We start from the raw sequence: 18,179 nt of genomic DNA, 5'->3' as shown, positions 1-18,179 counted from the left end.
TTTCCTTGGTGGCACGTTGATGTGCCACCCGATGTGAAAGGGTTAAAAGTGGCAGAAAGGATGGGAGAAATAGGAAGAGAGGCAAGTACAGAAAAAGAATGATAAAGGTGAAAGAAAAAGTAGACAGCACTACATCACGTAAGTGGATGATGGTCACCACCACCTATCACCAGACTTCCATTTTAAACAATTTATGTTAGGTATTGATTGTCAGTCTCCAGAAAATGAAGAGAGAGGCTAGGACTGCTTTAGAGATGTAGAAGAGCAGTAGTTTGGTGTCTGCAAGTGTTTACAGGAGAAATGCAGTGGAATACACCTGAACTTCACTTTGATTTATGCCTTAGTATCCACTCACTTGATGTAGTGCTGCCTACTTCTTCCTCAGCCTTTATCATTCTTTTTCTGTGCCTGCCTTCCTCTCTTCCTGTTTCTCCCATCTTTCCTGTCACTTCTTATTGCTTTTCTTTCCTTTACAGGTGGCTTTACATTGAGTGACAAGCCTCATGGTTTCCTGTAAGCCAAGAAACCATTTACAACGCTGGGTGATAACCATATAACCAAACAATTACATGCTCCCTACATGTCATCAAGTGGGTTGGTGGAGGGTTAGTGCCCCTTCCTGTAAAACAAATAACTCAGAGTCAAATGGCCACCCCTAATGGGATTATGGCATCAGGCAATAGATAGATAGATAGATAGATTTACCAGGTACCTGGTAAACCCTTTTCCATTGAGAAGGCTACCCTAAGCTAAATGAAATTGGTGATGGCAGAACCAGTTATCAATAGATATCATATTGAAGGGCCTAATGGATATTGTTTTAAGCTTCATTACTCTGATGGGTAATGTTAGTGGTGTTAAAAAGGAGGAATCTGATATAGAATAGCAGATGCAAAGATACTTAAAAATTTTACTGTGCAAGTGTGAAAGCCTAGTTTTTGAAAAGAAAGAATGAAAATTATAGGGAGGTCAAGTAATTGAAGTCTATCTATCTCTTGCCAGACGCCTCAATCCCGTTTGGGGTGGCCACAAACAAATCGCCTCCACGTCACCGTCCCCCGCCATTTCACTGCCCTGCTCCCAACTCACACCCCCCTCTCTCATATACCTCTCCACCCCATCCCTCCATCTCATCCTCGGCCTCCACCTCCCTCTTCTCCCCCTCCACCTCACTCACATACACTCTCTTCGTCAGTTTTTCACCCTCCATCCTCTCCACATGGCCAAACCACCTCAGTGTGTTTCTCATAACGCTTCCTATCACATCCACATCCACACCACAACACTTCTTTATATCCTCATTTGTCAGCCTGTCTCTCCATGTGACTCCACAGGCTCCTCTTAAATAACTCATTTCCACTGCTCTCACTCTTGACTTGTGTCCTTCCAACAACGTCCAAGCTTCACTTCCGTACGTCAGAGTTGGTATCACAGACCTCTTGTGTTTAATTTTATTTAGGAGGAGTGAATGTCAGTTTTTTGACATTACTGAATAGCTCAGCAAATATTTTGATAGATGTACTGTAAATACCTCAAGGTCATGTCTTCAGGAGTGAGGATGATATTGTGGCAGGAGCTCAGTTCCTTTTATGTGAAGAAAACCTGCTGAAGCTCATCATTGTGGAGGAGGAAGATGATGAGGGAGATGATGATGATGATGATGATGATAATGACAAGGAGGAGGAGGAAGAGGCCATGGAAGAGCTTGTGAGGGAAGAGAAGGCAGAGGAGAGGGATCATGAGAAGAGCATTGAAGAGAAGAAGGTCTGTGAGGAAGTACAGGAGGAGGGGACTAGTGGTGGCTACTTTGACCTCTTGCCGGTAAGAATGTGTATAGGTAGGGGTGGGGGGAACATGCACAAACAAAATCAACTATAGTTCATCCACCATAACTTGGCAGAGATTATCAACCTTTTGCAGCTTATTTCCTTAAGCTTTTTGGTAGAGCAAGGCAGTACTACAGCTCTACATTTTTTTCTGTAGGTCTTCCTTATCACTGGCTCCATATTGAAGTACAGTACAGTACTTGTATTGTTCTTTTCTTACAACTCAGCATTCAGATTTGGAGAAATGGAAATTTTAGCCAAAGTTAATGTGAATATGTAGAGTAGACTTTGTTTATGCAGATGTATACTAGTATAGGTGTACTGGTATGTAGTATATTTGGTAAAAGCAAAATTATATGGTGTAGTAGGATCTGTGAAAGTTTTTGTAGTTATGGAAGAACAGAAAGTTTGCAGCTAATGTTGTGAAGTGTATTAAGAGAAATGCTCTGAGGCTGTATGGATGAGTTAAGGAAGCAAAATGATAAAGAGTGACAGGGAGATTGTTTGACAGTGAGATATTAGGTAATGTAGAATTAAAGTGTAAAAGTATGTTATAGAAGAATGTTGTCTTCTTGTAATGTAAAATAAAAGTGTAAAAGTATGTTATAGAAGAATGTTGTCTTTTGAAGATGTTTTGTTCTTTGTATCATTTGTATTTGTGACTGTGGCATGTCATTCATTTTTTTTTACATGTTGTTGCAGGAGGAGCTAATATTGTACATACTACGTCAGCTTGATTTACGCAGTGTGTGTCGCCTGTCACTTACCTGTCGTCTACTTCATAAATACACTGCAGACCCTGTCCTTTACATTAACTTGAACCTCAAGGTACATCATTCCAAACTTGTACATGAATCGTAAAGCATGTAAATACCTTGCATGTTTTAGATCTGCGCATTTCTTGTTGTCTAAAATAAAGATTGATAAGAGCTGAAGATCTAATCAGTCCTTATTGTGGGAGATAATTTGTATTAGTTAGATTCTTTCCACTAAAGAATAAGTGTGTAGGTTTGTGCTTGAACTAGCTTAAATTGTGAACTGATTATTGTAACAGTAACATATTGTTAGGCTACTAACAAATTTGCTCAAGTAATTTTTCACCCAGATTGAAATATGTACAAATGTCATCCTTGCATTAGTTGGTGCAGCTGCTAGAAAAGTACCAAGTCATTAAGTAGCAATTCATTGAAGTCTTTGTTTGTTTAATCATGAATAATTACATACCGTACATGAATATGTTTAAATAATTTTTGCTTTTCTTCCAAAACTAGTACAAATGGGTTAGACAGTCATGCTGACAGGCAGACAGAATCAGTGGTTGCTTTCTCACAGAAGTATTATGAATGCCTGGAATAATGGAATAATCATGCTCATTTCGAGGTTATTGATTGGAGAGATGAAACAGTTTTGTCCAGGCTTATACCATCCATCCATCCATCATCCAATCCTATGTTGCCCCATGAGGAGCGTAGGAGCCCGGGGCTAGGCAAGTTGGTCCTGACATTTGAGAGTGATCAGCCTCACTCACCTCTGAGTGATATTACATGAGCAATACACACCAACCATTGGATATAAACCTTCACCAGCTCAATGTGATTGGAGTGCTGTAATTACCCACTAAACCACCAGGCGCCATTATTTGGTTATATGGTTAAAGCCCAGTATAGTAAATGGTTTCCTGGTGTACTGGAAACCATTTGGCTTGTCACTCAGTGTAGAGTCAACCGTAGGCAGAAGGAAGAGGAAAGAATGAAAGAAAGACAGATAGAAGAGGGAAGGTAAAGTCATCTGTAGGCAGAAGGATGAGGAAAGAATGAAGTAAAGAAAGACAGAAGAGGAAGGAAAGAAAGAAGGAGGGAGGAAAGGAAAGGACAGACACCCTTGAGCAGCACTACATCGAGTGAGTGGATAGTGAGCGCCCCCACGTACCCCCTCCAGGCTTATACCATGTCCAGGAATAAAAAGGAGTCTAGGGTGGACTACAATTGGTGTATTGCCCCAGTAAACAGTTTATCCAAATGTGGGTATAATTTTTCCACTTGATCAGTTGATGGCACTGTAATAGCAAAGCAATTCTGCACTAATGTTTATATAATGGTGTGTGAACAGAACTGGTGGTGGCTGGCGAGTAATGGTACATTGAAGTGGCTGTCCACCCGGTGCTCACTGCTGCAGACACTGGACTTGTCCTGGTGTGGACCCTATGATGCCTTAGACACAGAGACATTCATGGAGTTCATACACACCTGTGGTCATCAGCTGACTTCTCTGCGCATCAACAATTGCCACTTCATTGACAACTACTGCCTGTATATGATTGCTAATGTCTGTCCCAACCTGCAAGGCAAGTGATTTTAGTTTAGGGGTCTCAGTGGTAACAGCCTTTCCATATTACAATACTCCATCGTCCAGTAGTCCAGTTTGTGAAAGCCATAGTTCACCGTACATCCCTGGCAGTGTTTAAATGAGAGAAAAACCATAGGCCCTCTTGCATTTGAACTGTGTTGCATTAATGCAGCCTTCTCCGACCTTAGAGTTCTTTTGCCAAACGAGCAAGACATCTCTCCAAAACTAAATAAATCATCAAGCTAAAGTTTGAAAGAAGTACTTTACAAAAGATGTCATACTGAAGAGGCTGATAGATTTTATTCCAAACCCCTTCACTACAGGAGGTTTCTGTTAACTTGAATATATCTGGTGGTAGCAAGAACAATATATCAAAGGTTATCATTGTATTGAAAGGTTGTGTTCATCCATCCATCCATCATCTAATTCTACATTGCCCCGTGAGGAGCGTAGAAGCCCGGGGCTAGGCAAGTTGGTCCTGACATTTAAGATGAGAGTGACCAGCCTCACTCATCCCAGAGTGGCATTAGGTGAGCAGTAAACCCCAACCATCCCTTGGATATAAACCTTCACCAGCTCAATCTGATTGGAGTGCCATAATTACCCACTAAACCATCAGGTGCCAATATTTGGTTATATGGTTACCACCCAGCATAGTAAATGGTTTTTGGCTAAAATGATAGGTTTTGATGTGGAAACAACGAATTTCGCCATTAAAATGCTCACCGAGGCTCGGAAATGAGTTTTATTGAGTCTTGCTTACTCGTATACAGGTACAGTCGCTCTCTCACGTTCACCACGTACATGAGAGAAAGCCATTTTCTGTGTAAGCTATACTCAGTTATTTATGCTGGGAAGGTATATCAATGTTCAGTACACTTTTCTGATCACTTATTACTTCAGTATCTATCACAATTTGCATGTCTTTCTCACCGTGAATGCATTATCTTACACTTGAAGATAGGTACAACCTGACTTCATTACATACAGTCCTGGCACTTACAAGAAGGTATTTACAACTTGACTTCACTATATAGTCCTTACACTTACAAGAAAATGTTTACAAAATGCCTTCACTATGTACAGCACTGGGTGAGGCACACAGGCAGAGTGAGGCAGAGCGAGCATGAGGGGGGGAGCAAGTGAGTGTATGGCCTTGACAGCCTGGGGGATGGTAGAGGAACAGTTACCTTACATGCCTGCCAATTTTTACTCGCGAATCTTTAAAAATGCGGTCACAGTGAAGTTTTTTATTTTAGACCGTTTTAAAACAGCACTGGCACTGGCCGCGGCATTATGTCAGAATGTTTTAAAATGGCACTGGCATGCGGCGGGTTAAAGTACCGGTAGTAGCATTTGCAGGGAGTCTGTTGTAAGATTTTAGCAACTAGAGCACTGTTATTTCCCCATATTCACATATCACTGAAAAAAAGCCAAAGAAGGCATGAATTTATTGTTTCCTTCTCATATTACACAGAACTTAGTATGGCCAACTGTAACAGAGTGGATCATCTTGGGTTTGGAGAACTGAAGAAGGCCCGAGCATTGGCCAGGTTGGATCTGTCACGTACTCGTATAGACTTCCATACTCTTCAGCTGTTGCTTCAACATGCTCCCAACCTCAGACATCTCAGCTTAAGTTAGTATTTGCACAGTTATCTTTTATGTAGGCAAAATCTGTAAGTGTTTTAATGAATCATACTCCCTAAGGTTCCATGTTCTCAACCCAGTTTCCCTTATTCATGTGGGGTGGGAGATCCACAGGATTGCTGTTTGATCACAGGAGAAAGGAAGTCCCTGGTGCAGTCCTTCCCACTCCCCCCTTCATTTTGTTGTAGGAGGTACTGTATAATGTTATTTACTCCATATGTATTGGGTGCTAAGGTATCTGTATGTTTATACAAAGAGGGAGAGGTTCCCAGGCCCTGCTTGTCCTTGTTATAGCATGTTTACACTTACCTAATTAAGATCCTTAATCCCATTTCAGCTTGTTTGATGGTCAGGTTTAGCCAGGTTTGAGAGCTGGTTTAACAGGTGACCAAGGAAACTCATTCCTACCGTATGAATAAGGCTTGTTGAATTTCACATAACCATGATTGAGTTTTTCAGCTCGTGGGAGTGGCCCAGTTTTATGATGTGATAAGAAACCAACTAGTCTACAGTCGCCTTTTATTATGCACAGCTAGTACATTTGTAGTACTGTGTCAGTATTGTATTTGTTATTAAATACAGAGTACCACTGGTGTCTGCCAAGTGTCAGAACAGGCTAATATATAGTCTGTTAATTTAGTGATAGGTATTTTAATTTATATATATACTGTATATAAATCAGTAGAGAAGTGGCCTACAGTCCTACTGGACCCAGGTTCAAATCCCTGCTGGGGCAGGGAACAGTTTAAGGATTTGAATTTAATTAAAATCAAACTTTACTGATCTACCAGACGACCCGCCGACGTGTCATAGAAATACCCCTGCAGATACCAATACACCAGTCCTGTAGGAGGCAGCCCTTGCATGTATTCAATATGAATGGTGGGTGTTAGCACCGAAGTGGTGACTTGCAGAGGTGTATGGTATGTAGGAGGACTACTGTGCCTTGATAGCAGGCTGTAAAGCCTATGCCCAGAGTCGGTCACATGAAAAATACATATATATTATACAGTGGTAGGTGGTGGCGACCATCACCCACTCACTTGATGTAGTGCTGCCTACTTCTTCCTTAGCCTTTATCGTTCTTTTTCTGTGCCTGCTCTCCTCTCCTCCTATTTCTCCCCTCTTTCCTGTCACTTCTTATTGCTTTTCTTTCCTTTACAGGTGGCTTTACATTGAGTGACAAGCCAAATAGTTTCCTGTATGCAAAGAAACCATTTACAATGCTGGGTGGTAACCATATAACCATACCATATGTGCTCCCTATGTGTCAGCAAATGGGTTGGTGGAGGGTTAGTGCCCCTCCCCATGAGACAAATAACTCAAAGTCAAATGGCCACCCATTACGGGATTATGGCATCTGGCAATAGATAGATAGATAATTTTAATTTACAAATGGGATATTCAAGACTGTGAATAAATAGATGATTACCGTACTTTAATTTACTTATGACCTAATCTCAGTCCATCATTCCTTTTTCAAGGTATTTAAAAGCAGATTTCTTCATCATAATCATCATAACCATAATGACCCTAACCATGTGTCCCACATTCTCTTAGAATGGAGGACTGACAGCATGATTCTTTGATCACTTTCAGTTCTTTTTTTTTTTTTTTTTTTTTTTTTTTTTTTTCCCTGTGTCATAGAAGCTACAAAGGTACTAGCAGTTGCATCACATGAGGTGTTGACACCTTATGCCAATGCTAATACTGAACAACGAGAAGGTTTTTCAAGCTATTTACTCTCCACCTCTTTCAGCCTCCTTTTGCAACACAGAGTGTATGTAGATAAGATTCTTTAGTGGACTTAAGTTCATTAGGGGATGTAGAATACTTTTGTATTCTCTGCATTTAAAAAAAGCTAGTTGCCTAATGGGGAACAGGAAGGGGTGATGGACTTGTTCTTTTGACATAGGGAGGTCATTACTCCCATTGCTAATAATCCATACCCCCTGCAACACAAAAGGAGACAGAATTGAGACAGGAACTTCTGTTTTCCTCTGATTTATGTCCAGAAACAGAGAGTCTTGCTCACTGTATATAAATATGAGGAGCAAGGTTTGGATGATGATAGTATGTGATATGTTGGAAATATTAACAACAGTATAGACGTGTACATACATAATAGTGCAGAACTATCTATATTCTTTAAAGCATGTTGTAGTGTTGCCAAAACTATAATTGGTCATGATGACAAGATTTATCTTTGCCAGTAACTTGTTACATGCATTATTCTTTTGTAATGTGATACATTGTTGACAAGGTTTATCTTTGTCAGTAACTTCTTACATGCATTATGCTTCTGTAATGTGATACATTGTCTTCTTCCATGACAGACAACTGCATTCAGCTAGATATGGATGAGGTTGCTAAGACCTTGGCCACTTTTAACCTGGGCCTGGTGTCACTTGCAGCCTGGAAGACCCACGGGCTTACCCAGCGTGGCCTCCGTGCCCTTGCTTCCATCACCACTTTGAATGACCTTGACCTTGGCTGGGCGTTAGTTGAAAATGGATATTATTATTACTGTACTTGTGATGTTATCTGGTATGGCATGGCTGCATTTTAGTGAGTATGGTGAATTGCTGATATTCAGCGTCAGTCAAGTACACGCAGAGCTCTTTTGCTGAAGTTATATTTAGATGTCTGTGCCATATAGTCCTTCACCAGGATGTGATCTGAAATTATGGACACATGCACGCGCGCGCGCACACGCACACGCACACACACACACACACACACACACACACCGCTCGCTGGCGCAGTGGTAATGTTCTCGCTTGCCATCTGGTAGACGGGAGTTTGCGCCTCGCTCAGGTTGCGAAAAGTTTCACTGAAGAAGTGGGTGGTTACTGTCCCCCTTGAGCAAGAGGACGGGTGTGTGGGTGTGTGAAGGTCACAGCCTTGCCCTTAGATCGGACTATATGAGCTCTCAGCTCCCTTCCGGGAGGGTAAAATGCTGACGATCACGACCTTCAAGTGATCCTGACCGACCCGGTGAATTACACACACACACACACACACACACACACACACACACACACACACACACACACACACACACTCACTTCTAATGTTGAAAAAACTTCCTACAATCCAATGGCATTCCTTAATAATGCCTGGGAGAGGAGGTGTTAATGGTACCACATCAGGGTTTAGGGAGCAAGCCTGGAACTGAATATAACATTCAGTAAATATTTGTTGGTTATACATCATCTACTTCTAATAGGCCTGTTATTCTGTTCACATACAAAGAATGGATCATGTTATAAAAATTAACATCACTTTATATATATATATATATATATATATATATATATATATATATATATATATATATCCATCCATCCATCATCTAATCCTGTGTTGCCCCACAAGCAGCATAGGAGCCTGGGGCTAGGCAAGTTGGTTTTGACATTTAAAATGAGAGTGACCAGCCTCGCTCGTCCCTGAGTGGCATTACGTGAGCAGTAAACCCCAACCACTCCTTGCACATAAACCTTCATCGGTTCAATCCGACTGGAGTGCCTTAATTACCCATTAAACCACCAGGTACCATAATTTGGTTATATGGTTACCACCCAGTGTAGTAAATGGTTTCCTGGTGTACAGGAAACATTTGGCTTGTCACTCAGTGTAGAGTCACCCATAAGCAGAAGGAAGGGGAAAGAATGAAGGAAAGAAAGACAGGAGGGGGAGCGTAAAGTCACCCATAGGCAGGAAGGAGTGGAAAGAATGAAGGAAAGAAAGACAGAAGAGGAAGGAAGGACGAGAGGAAAGGGCAGATGTCCAAAGCAGCACTACATCAAGTGAGTGGATGGTGAGTGTCCCCACCTACCACCAATATATATATATATATATATGAGGGAGGTTCAGTTGATAACACATGAAGATTCTGGTACCTCTATATGTTGTTTAGCACAAGTGACCCAAATTCTCTTTCCTAAGCCATGCTCCTTAGTAATTAACATTTATGTGGTGGGAACTACCAGGCTCTGCCCATCACTGACACATGAGCAGATTTTGCTATAACTCAAAAGGTAAACTACATTCCAGTACAGTATTACCGTATTTTGTTTGTGTACCCTTCCTGGCATCAGCTTGTCCAGAAAATCTAGCACATTATTGCATGTACCGTATATACAGAATTAAACCTGTGGTAGGTGGGAGCACTCACCATCCACTTACTCGATGTAGTGCTGCTGTTGCGTGTCTGCCCTTTCCTCTCCACCATCTGTCTTTCCTTCCATCCTCTTCTGTCTTTATTTCCTTGTCCTTCTGCCAATGGGTAACTTTACACTCCCTCTTCTATCTTTCTTTCCTTCATTCTTTCCTCTTCCTTCTGCCTGTGGGTGACTGTACACTGAGTGACATGCCAAATGGTTTCTTGTACACCAGGAAACCATTTGCTACACTGGGTGGTAACCATATAACCAAATTTTGGCGCCTGTTGATATAGTGGGTAATTATTGTGCTCCAATCGGATTGAGCCGGTGAAGGTTTATATCCAAGGGGTGGTTGGGGTTGACTGCTCATGTAATGCCACTCAAGGATGAGTGAGGTTGGTTACACTCATCTTAAATTTCGGGACCAACTGCCTAGCCCCGGGCTCCTACACTCTTCATGGGGCAATGTAGGATTGGATGATAGATGGATGGATGGTAACTAGAAAACCACTGTTTCATAGAATCTTGTTATTTCATAGCTTTGTTATGGAACAAATATAAAATTTAGTGGTTTGTCTTATAATCAGCAATTTTTTTTTTTCCACTGAAGGCTGTTTGCTTTTGTTGATGCCTTTCATGTCACTACAGTCTTGTGGGGGGGGGGGGAAGGTCAGAATGATGAATAATGACAACTTTTCAGGCTGTCTGGTGTGATTACTGAGGGACTTGGTGAATTGTTGCGAGGGTGTCGGGGACTGCAACGCCTCTACCTCTCAGCCTTGCGCACCACCACTGACCATGACCTGAACCTCCTGGCGACCCATGCACATTCACTCACTCAGCTTGACATCATGGGCACCCGCAATGTTACTCCAGAAGCTGTGCACAGGTCAGGATGATGGTACAAGGAAGAAATTGTGAGCAGATCAGTTACAGCCTTATTTTCCAGCTAATGCAAGATTTTTCTTATTTTATTCAGCTAAGAGTGCAGCATAGGAGCTTTAGGGGCATCAGTACTGTCACCATTAACCCTTCATGATTGGGATAATTCTAATATTCTTCCCATAGCCAAATTGTTTAACCACTCAAGGGGATGGCCACAAACAAAATGCCTTCATTTCACCTTGTCTCCAACTTGCACCTCACTCAGCTCATCTATTAGAGAGCTGAAATCTTCGAGCCACCAGCTCGTAACATCCACACAAAAAAAATGAAACTTTTCTCAGACTAGTATTGCACAAAATATGAGAATTTTCAAACTCTTTCTGCATCGTACACATTAGACTTCTCTTCTTTCCAACAAGGTCGTATCTCAGAACATAGCTGACTCTTGACTTAACTCATCATGTTTTGTGCAGAACTTCACAAACTTTTCATTTACATTTCTTCATCCCAAAGTTTTGATTCTTCTTCATTGCTGCAAATGGTGGGTCACTGAGATTCGATGTGTTCACTGAACAGATTCTTTCTGCTGCCTCTAGTTATTTATGACTGTATGATTACTACTCTCATTAACAACGTGCTTCCTTGAGAGAGTAGAACACTCACACCATACACAAGTTAGTATGATTCGAGTCCATCAAAAATGATGTGATGGGATTTCTTGGGGCTACTCCCCCCCCCCCCCAGAATGTAACATCCTATTTAACATGTCAGTACTGTATATACAATGTTATGTTTAAAAATAGAAATACAGTAGCACAAGGTTTCACAAAACATATATTTTTTAAAAAGGAACTGTACTGTATTATGATGTCTGGTGAGAAATACACACAGACAGAAGCTTTAAGCATGATGAAAAGGGGCAGGGAAGGAGTTTAGGAGCATTTGTATACCAGTATTTAACAACCCCACTGCCTTGGTACACATACAGATCATTGCAGTGTTTCCAGACACTTTGATGACTAAATATATACTGTACTGCAGAAATGATGATAATTTGTAATGATGATGTTAATATATGTTTCATTCCCACAGATTATTGCAGAGTTGCCCATCCTTGGAGCTCCTTGATGTAAGCTTCTGTGAGCAGGTGCATCACACTCACATATCTCAGTGGACATTGCAGTTCCCTCATGTGTCCATTAAGGGTGGGCTACGGCACCAGGTTCGCATTGTTTAACACCTTCAGTCCCAGTACATTATCCTTATATCCATGCTACCACCTGATTATTTTATTCAGCTTTGGAAAAATTTTTTAGTACTGTACTGAAGAAGTTAATGAATGCTGTATGTAACCCTCCACTTCAAAAAGGTCTGCTAAACTGAATAAAACTGCCTGGAGATAACAAGAATGAAAGAAAAAGTACATCGTTGGAGTGAAAGGTTTGATCCTTCTGGGGAATTATCAATGCCTCTTGGTTTGTCAGTCTACTCCTCCAGTAAACAGAGCTGGAACTACTCCATCCAACACCTTAAGAATATGTCTTATCCCTGTGGCCTGCATCCAGCTCTTTCACGCTTCATCCTAACATCACCCTTCCGGAATCTGTTCCCCATTATACATACTATAGTCACGGCGCAAGACTCTGAGGTTGTCATTATCGTACCCTGGCAACCTACCATTCAAAAGTGTGTCCGATTTCGTATCATATTATACACGAATCATATTATTATGCACGAATATATTATAAATGAATATTATCATACACGAACATAATATACATGAATCACATGCGTCTCATATTATACATGAAATGAGATGCACTTTTGAATGGTAGGTTGCCAGGGCACGATAATAACAACCTCAGAGTCACGTGCCATGACTATAGCAGTGGTTACCCCTTGCCTCCATTTTTTTTAAATTCTGTTTTTGCTACCACTTGTTGATAATCACCTTCAGGGAGCTCCCTTGTGTAAGGGATGATGAAGGCTGTATGTAACCCCTCCAGTTTGAAAAGTATGTTCAAAGATAACAAAATTGTCACCAGATTGAAGAAGTAAACAACCAAAAAATGATCCATTTCACATTCAGTCAGTAGAAAGTGAGCATTTGATCTTTTTAAAATTTAACCTTATTATGTGGTTGAAATCTGAAACCACTTAATTAAGTTTTGATGATAATTCATTGCTGCTGAATCAAAGCATAGGTGGCTGTTCTCATGAGTTCAATGGTCTGTACTGTATAGTAATTGGTCACAATACCGTAAATTATACAGATGCAGCTTAGTACAATTATCAGTTTTACATTTGCCTTTAAATGAAGCCTGAAATGGGTCAAGTAGTACATAAGTGACAGGGTGTGAGGATGTGGTTATGACTACATTATTGACAGATGTACACCCTCTTATTACTAAATCAAGGAAGCGTCCTGCATTTTACATAATCTCTGCAGTGAGAAAAGTGGATATCATCTTTATAACCATGAAGTTTAAACACATATGATCATCATACACTTTTTATGGTGAGGTATAGGGGTAGAATGTTTATGATGATTATATATGTGAAGCTCCTTGGGTATAAAGATGCCTCTGAAGATGTATGAGGTGCTCCCCAAAAGTTCCTGTCATTTGAATATTGTAGGAAAATAAGTTACCTTACCACCTAGTTGTCACTGTCACCTTCAAAGTAGTCCCCTTGGGCATGCATACAGTGGTCCCAGCATTTTTTCCATGAGTCCATGCATCCCTGGAAGGCTTCAGGCATGATGGTCTTGAGCGCCTCCTGCAATTCTGTCTGGATCTCTTCAATCGAGTCAGATCGACCCCTTTCAGTTGTAATTTCAGCTTGGGAAACAAGAAAAAGTTGCAGGGGCAAAGGTCAGGCAAATAGGGTGGGTGGGGAATGACTACCATGTTTATGGAAGCCAGGAACTGCCGGACAACAATTGATGTGTGGGCAGAGGTGTTGTCATGATGCAGGATCCAGTCCTTGTTCTTCCACTGTTCTGGACGTTTGTGATGGATGTTCTCCCTCAGACGCTGCAAAACTTCTCAGTAAAACTCTGCTGACAGAGTGACCGGGTGGGACGAATTCCTTGTAAACAATCCCTTGGATATTGAAGAAAACGATCAACATCGACTTGACATTGCTGCGAACTTGACGCACTTTTTTCGGCCTCAGTGAATTGGGACACTTCCATTGCGTGACTTCTGCTTTGTCTCTGGGTCGTAACCATAAACCCATGATTCATCACCAGTTATGACCTTGGAGATGAAGGTGGCGTTAGCTCTGACGTGATTCTTGAGCTCCCTCCAAACTGCAACGCGATGTGCCTTCTGCTCGTCACTCAGCAGTCTTGGCACAAATTTTGCAGCAATGTGTCTCATGCCCAACACGTTCGACAAAATGCGTTGCAAGCTCCCATACGACAGTCCAACGATGTCACAAACATCATGGATAGTTTGTCTAAGATCTGCAAGGATAGCCTAACGAACATTTCTGAAGTTTTCTGGTGTTGTTGCTGTTGACAGTCATCCAGAATGGTCATCGTCTTCGATGGACATTTGTCCTTCTTTGAACCGCTTTTACCAGAAAAATATTCTGCTTTGGGACATGGCATTGTCACCAGAGGCATGCTGGAGCAACTAGTGAATTTCTACAGCCGTCTTGTTGATCTTAAAGCAGAACTTGATGCAGGTTCTTCGTTCCGTGAGGTCTGCCATTGCAAAACCACCAGACCACCTACACACCATGTTACAAGAGTAAGTGTAGCTCAACAACACGTCTGCTCACAGACACGGCTGGGGCCACACTGATGCACAAAGGGTGCTGTTGACTCCTTCTAGCAGCAAAAAGCACATCTGCAAACAGTTGGCTCCCTCTGTTCAAATTACTGAAACTTTTGGGTAGCATCTTGTATAGTTTCACCAAAATGGTACTCCAGTAAGATCCAGTTTAGCAAGTACAGTAATACCCAGATATAACAGACAACAGCCTAATAGGAATTATCCCATGTAAACATAGGTTTGTTTAATGTTGACATTTCTGTTCAGTATACTGCATTTTTTCAACACCACCAATTTACAGTTGAGAACAAGTGCTTCATACAAGTGACCACATGGGTTTCTGTATATCAGGAAACTAATTATTAGGTTTAGGTGGTTAACCTTAAAACCAGCCTCTCACATTTGGTCAGCATCAGCAAGGATGTGCAGCTGTAATCATTTTGTCTCTGTAGCTAATGGTGGACAGGCATGGATGGAGCTGGTGGCATCATTTACCACACTGCTGTTAGGTGCTTGCTTCTATCACAAGAAATTAAGCATGATACTCTGTTAGGAACATTGATGCATAGTGAAACATTTGTTTAGGAACTGCATGTGAAATCTAATAGTCAAAGAGGTCATCACCCAAAGGTAGAGTTTAATTCTATCTATCTGTCTATTGCCAGACGCTTTAATCCCATAAGGGGTGGCTGCAAACAAATCGTCTCCATGTCGCCCTGTCCCCTACCATTTCACTGCCCTGCTTCCAGCTCATCCCTCTCTCATATACCTCTCCACTCCATCCCTCCATCTCACCTTGGCCTCCCCCTTCCTTTTCCCCCCTCCACCTCACTCACATACATTCTCCTCTTCAGTCTCTTGCTCTCCATCCTCTCCACGTGACCAAACCACCTCAGTTTGTTTCTCCTAACATCCTATCACATCCACACCACAACACTCTTTCACTTCCTCATTTGTCAGTCGGTCTCTCCATGTGACTCCACATGCTCCTTTCAAATAACTCATTTCTGCCACTCTCACTCTGGACTTGGGTCCCTCCAACAAGGTCCAAGCTTCACTTCCATACGTTAAAGTTGGTATCACAATACTGTCATGCTGCGACCTTTTTACTTTCACGCTCACTTCCTTATTTCTTATCGCTGCTTTCAAAGAACCAGGAACCTTTCTTCCTTGTTGCACCCTTTCAAGCAGTTCATCCTGCAAACTTCCATCCATACTCATCACACTACCCAAGTACTTAAATGCACTCACATAAATGTGTATCTATCTCCATCTATTGCCAGATGCCACAATCCCGTAAGGGATGGCCACAAACTAATCACCTCCATGTCATCCTGTCCATTGCCATTTCGCTGCCCTCCTTCAAGCTCACACCCCCTCTCTCTCATATACCTCTCCACTCCATCCCTTCATCTCATCCTCAGTCTCCCCCTTCCCCCTCCCACACATAAATGAATACATATAAAATACATTGCACTCACTAGTTTCGTGCCTAATTGGTATCACAATTGCATCGCAAAACTAAAACTCGCGAAAGTTGTGTGTATGCTTTACATGTTATACGTGGTGATTGGTTCCCGGGTCAGCCACTTCATTCCCCCATATTTACCCATTAGTGACACAATACCCCTACTATAAATTACATACAGTTAATTGGACATATATTACTGAACCAAAGTACTAAAGACATTTCTAACATTGGCACATAGGCTGAACTGCTTGATGAGACTTGAAGAGATTTCTGAGGTTGGGAATGGTGGTTAGTTACCACCTACCCCCTCAATGCTCCCCACCACCACTGTTGAGTCCCCCACACCACCACTTCCCGATGCCTCAGTATCAGAGCCCTCAAAATCCAGTGGGAGCTCATCAAGCACACAAATGTCATGAACAAGTGATAGATGCGTATGCGTGCGATCACTTGCTGCTGTGGCTTGCAAAATTCAGTAAAATTGCGAGGCTCCTTGCAGAGGAACATTTCTTTGCGTCGCGAAATGGCTATTCGCAAAAGTATATTTTGTGAAACTAGTGAGTGCATTGTACTGTATGGCATGTAAACTTTTATAACGTGTATTAGGTATAAACAAGCAGAAATCAGTAGCAGCCTGGCTTAGTGGGTCAGAGCATTCTGCTCTGGCTGAAGGGTCTGAGGTTCGAGTCAACCCAAAGGTCATTGGTAGACATCTGGAAGGGCATCTGGTCGTAAAGTGCTACACGCTCCAAACCCAAGTCCTTTACTCAGGGGCAATGCCATAGTCCTTATTGCAAAAAAGGAGATGCAGCATTAAAAAAGTTCTTTTTTTTGCTAGACAATTCATAGAAATTAAGAGAAATTTTCCACTGCTACCCATAAAGCTAGTTGAACGTTGTCCATCAGTTTACAGTACCATTTGTTTAGAAAAAGTTATGGTATTTCAGAACACCACCTATATATATAAAGAGGATTTACTGAACTGTAATAGACTGTGTGCCACATTCCCCTGATTATCCTTTTATATTAAGGATTTATGTATTATAATTTATCATCACTTAGTTTTCTGCATTATGGAGTTACCCCAAGTGCTTATCTGTTCTGTTGTAATGAAGCCAAACAGCCACTGTAAAAATGGGAGAAATGGAGTTCCCCCGAGCTAAGCCCTGTATTGGACTATATAGCCCCGCTAGGGTTACAGGAGGGAGCTACCCCTCCCGGCATGGCAGCCCGGGCGAGGCTCGAACTTGCAATCCCCCGATTACAAGTCCAGCGCGCTACCACTGTGCTACTGCGCCCCCCACAGCCACTGTAATAAGCCCAATTAAAAGTAAACCATCAGTTGACATTCCCCTCAAACCCATCTGCAGTACTGTAAGCCAAGTATCAGTTAGTCTTCCCTATCTAGTCATTAGTGATTATCTTGTACAAAAATGTAAATTTTAAGTAAATTTTTAATAAAATGTCCTTACCTTTTATTACCAGAAGTAAGGGAATGCTTAGTGTGGTAGATGAGGGTGGTCATGGAGGTAGTGGACAGGGTTCAGCACAGTAAGAGAAATGACAAAATAGAGATAAGGGGTAGGAATATGAGTCTGAAAGTAACCCCTGAATGACAGTGTGTTTGTATTAACTTTGCCTGAGCTCTTTCACTACAATGAAACAATTTTCACTTCAATCAAGCCACAATCAGATGATCATATATAACTTTGAAATGGCATCTAGTGGTTAATAAAGGCTACACAGTATGAAACTCCTCCAGTTTGAAAAGTTCTCTTCAGCTGAAAACAAACCTCTAGCGACAGGAGAGAGAGAGAGAGAGAGAAAAAAAATGGATGTAAGGGGTTAACCCTTGTCGAGCTGGAGACCTCATATGAGGCACGATGAATGTCTGCATGGGCCGAGCATCAAGCCTCATACAAGGTACTATTTACACTGGTTATACTATATAAAACAAGGTTCTGTGCAGGTAAACTACAAAGAATCAGCCCAGCAAGAGTTTAGTAAATTGAAGAAGTGTAGCTACTATTAACCCCTTGCATATGATGATATA

At 41.6% G+C, this 18,179-nt stretch overlaps 1 protein-coding gene across 1 annotated transcript in view; it reads left to right on the top strand.

Annotated features, from left to right (window-relative positions):
- Fbxl4 (F box and leucine-rich-repeat gene 4) overlaps positions 1-12,411 on the top strand; it is a 33,777-nt gene extending 21,366 nt beyond the window's left edge. The window contains exons 5-11 of the mRNA XM_080283198.1: positions 1,551-1,821; positions 2,529-2,654; positions 3,936-4,170; positions 5,650-5,811; positions 8,159-8,321; positions 10,689-10,877; positions 11,966-12,411. Of these exons, the coding sequence (XP_080139324.1) occupies positions 1,551-1,821; positions 2,529-2,654; positions 3,936-4,170; positions 5,650-5,811; positions 8,159-8,321; positions 10,689-10,877; positions 11,966-12,110 (1,291 nt within the window). The 3' untranslated portion in view covers positions 12,111-12,411. The remainder of the gene's footprint in view (positions 1-1,550; positions 1,822-2,528; positions 2,655-3,935; positions 4,171-5,649; positions 5,812-8,158; positions 8,322-10,688; positions 10,878-11,965) is intronic.
- Positions 12,412-18,179: the final 5,768 nt, after the last annotated feature.

Source organism: Coenobita brevimanus, chromosome 96 (genome assembly GCF_032717465.1).
Source record: "Coenobita brevimanus isolate Jiangsu-jjx chromosome 96, ASM3271746v2, whole genome shotgun sequence".
In the NCBI taxonomy this organism is placed as follows: domain Eukaryota; kingdom Metazoa; phylum Arthropoda; class Malacostraca; order Decapoda; family Coenobitidae; genus Coenobita; species Coenobita brevimanus.
This window is presented reverse-complemented; position numbering and strand designations above follow the sequence as displayed.